The sequence below is a fragment of the Bubalus bubalis genome, chromosome 4, assembly GCF_019923935.1.
Source record: "Bubalus bubalis isolate 160015118507 breed Murrah chromosome 4, NDDB_SH_1, whole genome shotgun sequence".
Classification (NCBI taxonomy): domain Eukaryota; kingdom Metazoa; phylum Chordata; class Mammalia; order Artiodactyla; family Bovidae; genus Bubalus; species Bubalus bubalis.
The window spans coordinates 20,603,885-20,609,884 of NC_059160.1; the positions used below are offsets into that span (position 1 = coordinate 20,603,885).

General features: G+C 35.6%; 1 protein-coding gene across 2 annotated transcripts in view; it reads left to right on the plus strand.

Moving 5' to 3' along the window:
• LOC123333201 (NKG2-A/NKG2-B type II integral membrane protein) overlaps nucleotides 1-4,356 on the plus strand; it is a 106,665-nt gene extending 102,309 nt beyond the window's left edge. For both annotated transcript variants that reach the window (XM_045165301.1, XM_044941134.2), the window contains exons 3-6: nucleotides 387-440; nucleotides 991-1,142; nucleotides 3,207-3,307; nucleotides 3,629-4,356. In XM_045165301.1, coding sequence (XP_045021236.1) covers nucleotides 387-440; nucleotides 991-1,142; nucleotides 3,207-3,307; nucleotides 3,629-3,746 — 425 coding nt within the window. In that variant the 3' untranslated portion in view covers nucleotides 3,747-4,356. The remainder of the gene's footprint in view (nucleotides 1-386; nucleotides 441-990; nucleotides 1,143-3,206; nucleotides 3,308-3,628) is intronic.
• The last annotated feature ends 1,644 nt before the right edge of the window (nucleotides 4,357-6,000 follow it).

Consider the following 6,000-nt stretch of genomic DNA (forward strand, 5'->3'; position numbering starts at 1 on the left):
AAATACATGCAATTAGAATAAATCAGTATATCTAATTTGTCAGAAATATACAACACAGGAGAATTACAGAGAGCATGTGTATGTATATTCTGATTTCATAACTTAAATGCATGCTTTAGGAGGTTTAAAGATATTTTTGAGAAATACAAATTAATTCTTGAGATTAGTTAAAGCAAATACTGTAAGACGTGGTGAAGTTTGTTCCGTTAAGTTTTTGAAATATTTTTTGCATCAAGTCTTCATTACCTAATTAATTTTTCTTGCTAACTCAGTTTTATTTCAGATTACTCTAATTCTAAACAATAAACTGAATTCTCAAGCTCATAAACTAAAATCATTATGATTCATTTAAAGCAATACTAATTTTTTAATGATTAATTTTGTAGCTACTGTAATATGGGAACAGAATTCCTCCTCTCTCATAACAAGGCTCCAGAAAGGTACATAATGATTTTCAAAGTTCTGATATGAATACAGTTCATTTTTGTCTCTCTCTTAGGCTAGTGAAAATAAGAATAGATTTGGGGATAGAACATAATTTATAAAATCAGGCAATAAACATTCATAAATAAATGATTATAGGAGAGTGCTTCTCCCTATGCAATAATAGGATCACCATATCCATTGTTGGCAATTGGCTGTAATTTCCTCCTGCTATAATATGATAAGAGACAAATAATTTTGCTATTCTAAAATAGAAGTTTCATTTCTTGATTTTCAGGACATGTAAAGAGTAGACATTTCTATGTGTTTCCTTTATATGGGAACACATATTAAAGACAGACCCTCTCTATGAATGCATGAATGAGATTTGTTTTATATGTACCAGCCTTGAGGATGCATAGATATGTTATTTTATATATATATATATATATGTATATATATGTGTGTGTGTGTTTACATATGTTTATATCTATGCATATATGTAAGTTAATTTTTATTTTCCAAATTCAAATTGTTTTTGAATACTAATTCATAATCTTTCTTCAGAATGTCATTGTGGTCATTGTCCACAAGACTGGCTTACATATTCCAACAACTGCTATTATACTAGTTTGGAAAAAAAATCGTGGAATGAGAGTTTGATATCCTGTGCTACTAAGAATTCTACTCTGCTTTATATAGATAATGAAGAGGAAATGGTAAGCTATTAAATGTTTCCAACACTTTGCTAAAGGCTTCATTTAGTCAACATTATATTTGTTAGGATTCACTTGTGCTTTTGTACATATTTGTAGCTTGTTTATTTTAAGGTCTGCTAGTATTCCATTAAACAATGGACTATAACTTTATGATACTTTATTTACATTTTTATACCATTCATGCATGTGTAGTAATTTCTGGTTCTTGCTTTTAATAGAAAACCATGCTTCTACAAATGCTATTAAGTTCTAAAATACACTGTGCTATCTAATTTTACCATACATCAAGGAAAATAAACATATGATTTTGCCTATAGAATTATGTAATTGCACATCAGATCACAAAATAGAAGTTTCAACTTCCCAGCAGCCCCACCCTTCTGTAATATCTTATCATGTCTCACCTCCTTATTTACTCACTATCCTGACTTTTGATATTATAGAATCTCTTTGATTGCTTTTGAATCATATACATGGAATCCCGTGTTCGCGCTTAGTCGTTCAATAGTGTCTGACTCTTTGAAACCTCATTAACTTCAGCATGTCAGGCTCCTGTGTCCATGGAATTTTCCAGGCAAGAACTCTGAAGTGGGTTGCCATTTTCTACTCCAGGACATGGAATCATACAGGTTGTCCCTGTCTCATCACTGCCATATGATATTTTGCAGTTCCTCCACATTTTTGCATTTGTGTGAAGTTTGTAAATTTCCACAGCTCATTGTGTGAATTCAACAGTTAAGATCCATTCTTTCCAATGCTGCTGGGTGGAGATGGAGTCTTACACCCTCAGGGATAAAGAGGTTTCTTAGCTTCAGTAGTTTTAGTCAAGACATCCCCTTTGCTGGTCCCACCCCCACCCCTATCACCCAACCCTAGTGTCTCTCAGTGGAGGAAACAGGCAATTTCTCTGACTGCTCCTTGTTAGTAAGTGTCCTGATGGATCATCTTGTAAGGCTTACCTGGTGTTGCCTACACGATTCTGTCAACACACAGGAGGAACAGATTACCTGTGCCACCCCCAACAGCTAGGTTAGGTATGGGGTGTTTGGGAAGTAAGAGGCCTAGGTCACTTTCACCTGGTTAGTGGGGAGATACAATATGCCCCTAATTATCACTCCTTCATCTCCCATCTTGTTCTCTCATCAAGGAGAAGTGATTAGCAATTACAGAGGAGTGGGACTGCTGGGAAGTCTCAAGCCACGTCACCCTTCACTTTCTACCTTTCAGAGTTCTCCTTTCTCGTGTCTTTCATTAGTCCCATGTTTACAGTTGAACTTAGCAGGGAGGAGCAGAGAGAAATGAGTCTCTGACCCCTTGTCTGGGCCACTGATTCCACCAATACAGAAACAGATGGCTTTGGGGTTTATCTAGTCAAAGAATGGTGTCAGGCTCAGAAAACTAAATCTGGCTCTCATGTCACTTATTTTCTCAATTTCATTTCCTTAATTTCCCTCTAAAACAAATTCTGAGAAACATAATAGTAGAGAAATCCATTGATATTGTCACAATATCCAGAAAAATGAATGTCATGGAATCTAAAGACTTATTTAAAGCCTTGCTATGTTAGTTTTGACATGAGGAAAAATGAAATTATATGAATCAGAATTTTCCTCATTGCACATATTCAATTACTCCACCTTCTTATCCCTTAGGCTTAATGTCAGATGTAGTTCACAGCTGTAAGTATCCCCAAGTTGTTATGCAAGGTATATTCTTTTGTGGGATCTCTACAACTATTTCATGTCTTTGTAAATATTCCCTTTATTAAATGGCTGTCAAAAAAAAAAGGAATTTTCCTTATTAACAGTAGAACACAGTGAAACTGATAAGTATAAATGTTAATTTTGAATCAAAAGTACAGATATTGGTTAATATTTATGGCACTATTAAAACTTCCAACTTTCAACTCCTATGTTTTTAGTGTTAGATTAGAATCTAACATGCTCAATTTGTTCAAAGAATGATAGATGCTATGAAAGAACACATCCTTTGACTTGCATTTTAAAAATTAACAAAAACATTTCATGATGACTATTTAAGTGAAAATTCTTTATTTTGGGCTAGAAATTTCTGATGTCCCTATCAAGTATATCGTGGATTCAAATCTCTCGTGAAGGCTGGGGTCGTCCTTGGAAGTGGCTAAATGGTTCAACTTGCAATCTACAGTAAGTTTGTAAAAGGAATGCTATATAGAGGAAGAAAAATACAAAAGAGAAATATTTTTAAAATAACATGAATACATTTGTCTTAGTCAAATTATAGAAAGCTGAAGGGAGATATTGAAAGTTAATAAAATGTTGATACCAATGTTGAAAACCAGGCTACTCTGTAGCCCAATTTCCTAGTAACAAGCTCTTACTGAAATTTTATTAAAGACTTCATTACCCATTTTCAAAATATCTTGTATTACAGTTACATGGAAAATGCTATTGTTTTATGAGTTGTCTTCATAGAATATAACAGAATTATGCATTTTTCCATAACAGGATAACAGACAAATTACCTGGTGAACGTAACTGTGCTGTACAATCTTTATGGGGCATAAAAGCAGAAGACTGTCAGTTTCCAAATACATATCATTGCAAGAGTAAGCTTGAGAATTAAAATATGAGTTTGGATGCTGTTGGGTAACTTGACCTTTTATGAAATGAAAATAATATTCTGATTGCATACATTTTAAAATGAATTATATAAATTTTTCTGATAACGAATGATTTTCAAAAACAGTTGAAATATAATCGTGTGTGCTCATTCGTTCAGTTGTGTCTGACTCTTTGAGACCCCATGGACTATAGGCTGTCAGGCTTCTCTGTCCAAGGAAATCTCCAGTCAAGAATACTGGAGTGGTTCTATTCTCAGATTTTTAAGGAATTTCCACACTGTTCTCCATAGTGGCTGTACCAGAATTATGCGGTATTTACATTTCCATCAACAGTGTAAGAGGGTTTCCTTTTTCTCCACACCCTCTCCAGCTGTTGTTGTTTGTCGACTTTTTTATGGTGGCCATTCTGACCTGCAGAGACGATACCTCATTGTGTTTTTAATTTGCATTTGTCTAGTAATGAGTGGTGTTGTGATATGAGAAAGCTACATGTCTTTTCATGTGTTTTATTAGCCCTCTGTATATCTTCTTAGGAGAAATGCCTGTTTACTTCTTTGGCCCACTTTTTGAGTGGGTTGTTCATTTTTCTGGTACTGAGCTGCATGAACTGCTTGTATATTTTGGAGCTTAATTCTTTGTCAGTTGTTTCATTTGCTGTTATTGTCTTCCATTCTGAAGGCTGCCTTTCCACCTTGCTTATAGTTTCCTTCGTTATGCAAAAGCTTTTAAGTTACGCAGGTCCCATTTGTATTTTTGTTTTTATTTCCATTACTCTGCAAGTTGGGTCATAGAGAATCTTGCTGTGGTTTATATCATTGGGTGTTATGCCTCTGTTTTCCTCTAAGAGTTTTAATAGTCTCTGGTGTTAAGTTTAGATCTTTAATCCATTTTGAGTTTATTTTTGTTTATGGTGTTAGAAAGTGTTCTGGTTTCATTCTTTTGCGTATGGTTGACCGGTTTTCCCAGCATTTGAATCAGTTCTAATGAAGTGGATGAAACTGGAGCCTATTATACAGAGGGAACTAAATCAGAAAGAGAACCATCAATACACTATATTAATGCACATATATGGACTTTAGAAAGAACGTAATAATGATCCTATACGCAAGGCAACAAAAGAGACACAGATGTAAAGAACAGACTTGTGGAGTATGTGGGAAAAAGCGAGGGTGGGATGATTTGAGAGAATAGCATTGAAACATGTATATTCCCATATATTAAAGAGATGACCAGTGCAAGTTGGATGCATGAAGCAGGACTCTCAGAGCTAGTGCTCTGGGACAACCCAAGGGATGGGGGAGGGAGGAAGGTGAGAGCAGGGTTCTGAATGGGGAACACATGCGCACCCATGGCTGATTCATGTCCTTGTATGAGAAAAATACCACAATATTTTAAAGTAATTATCCTCCAATTAAAATAAATTTATTAATTTTTTTAAAAAAAGACTACTGAAGTGGGCTATCATTTCATATTCCCTGGAGGACCTTCCTGACCCAGGGATCAAACCCTCTTCTCCTGCCTTGGCAGGCAGTTTCTTTACTACTAGTGCCAACTGGAAAACCCCATTGAAGTATCATATACACATCCAAAAATATAGGTAACATTACTTTTGTGTCTCACTTTTTTTGCTCAACAGTATGTTATGGCATTCAAACTTCTAAAAGATTGCATATTGTGTGAGCCCATTTCCATGTAATATCAAAAATAGGAGTACAGAGACCAAAAGTAGATTTGTGATTATTAAGGGTTGTGAATGGAGAAGGCAATGGCACCCCACTCCAGTACTCTTGCCTGGAAAATCCCATGGACGGAGGGGCCTGGTGGGCTGCAGTCCATGGGGTCGCTAAGAGTCGGACACGACTGAGCGACTTCACTTTCAATTTTCACTTTCATGCATTGGAGAAGGAAATGGCAACCCACTCCAGTGTTCTTGCCTGGAGAATCCCAGGGACGGGGGAGCCTGGTGGGCTGCCATCTATGGGGTCGCCCAGAGTCGGACACGACTGAAGCCACTTAGCAAGGGTTGTGAAGAGACAGAATAGGAAAAGACTGCAAACTGATTAGTGATGAATGCTCTCTAGAGTTTGATAGTAGTGATGGTCATAAACTGTGAATAATTTTAAAATCATGGATTTATATAATTTAAATGGATAAATTTTATGCTCTGTAAATTACACCTCAATAAAGTTTTTAAAAAGTAACTGCTTTGGGACTGTGTTTAATCTTTAAAATAATTTCTGAAGATAATCGTCTTAC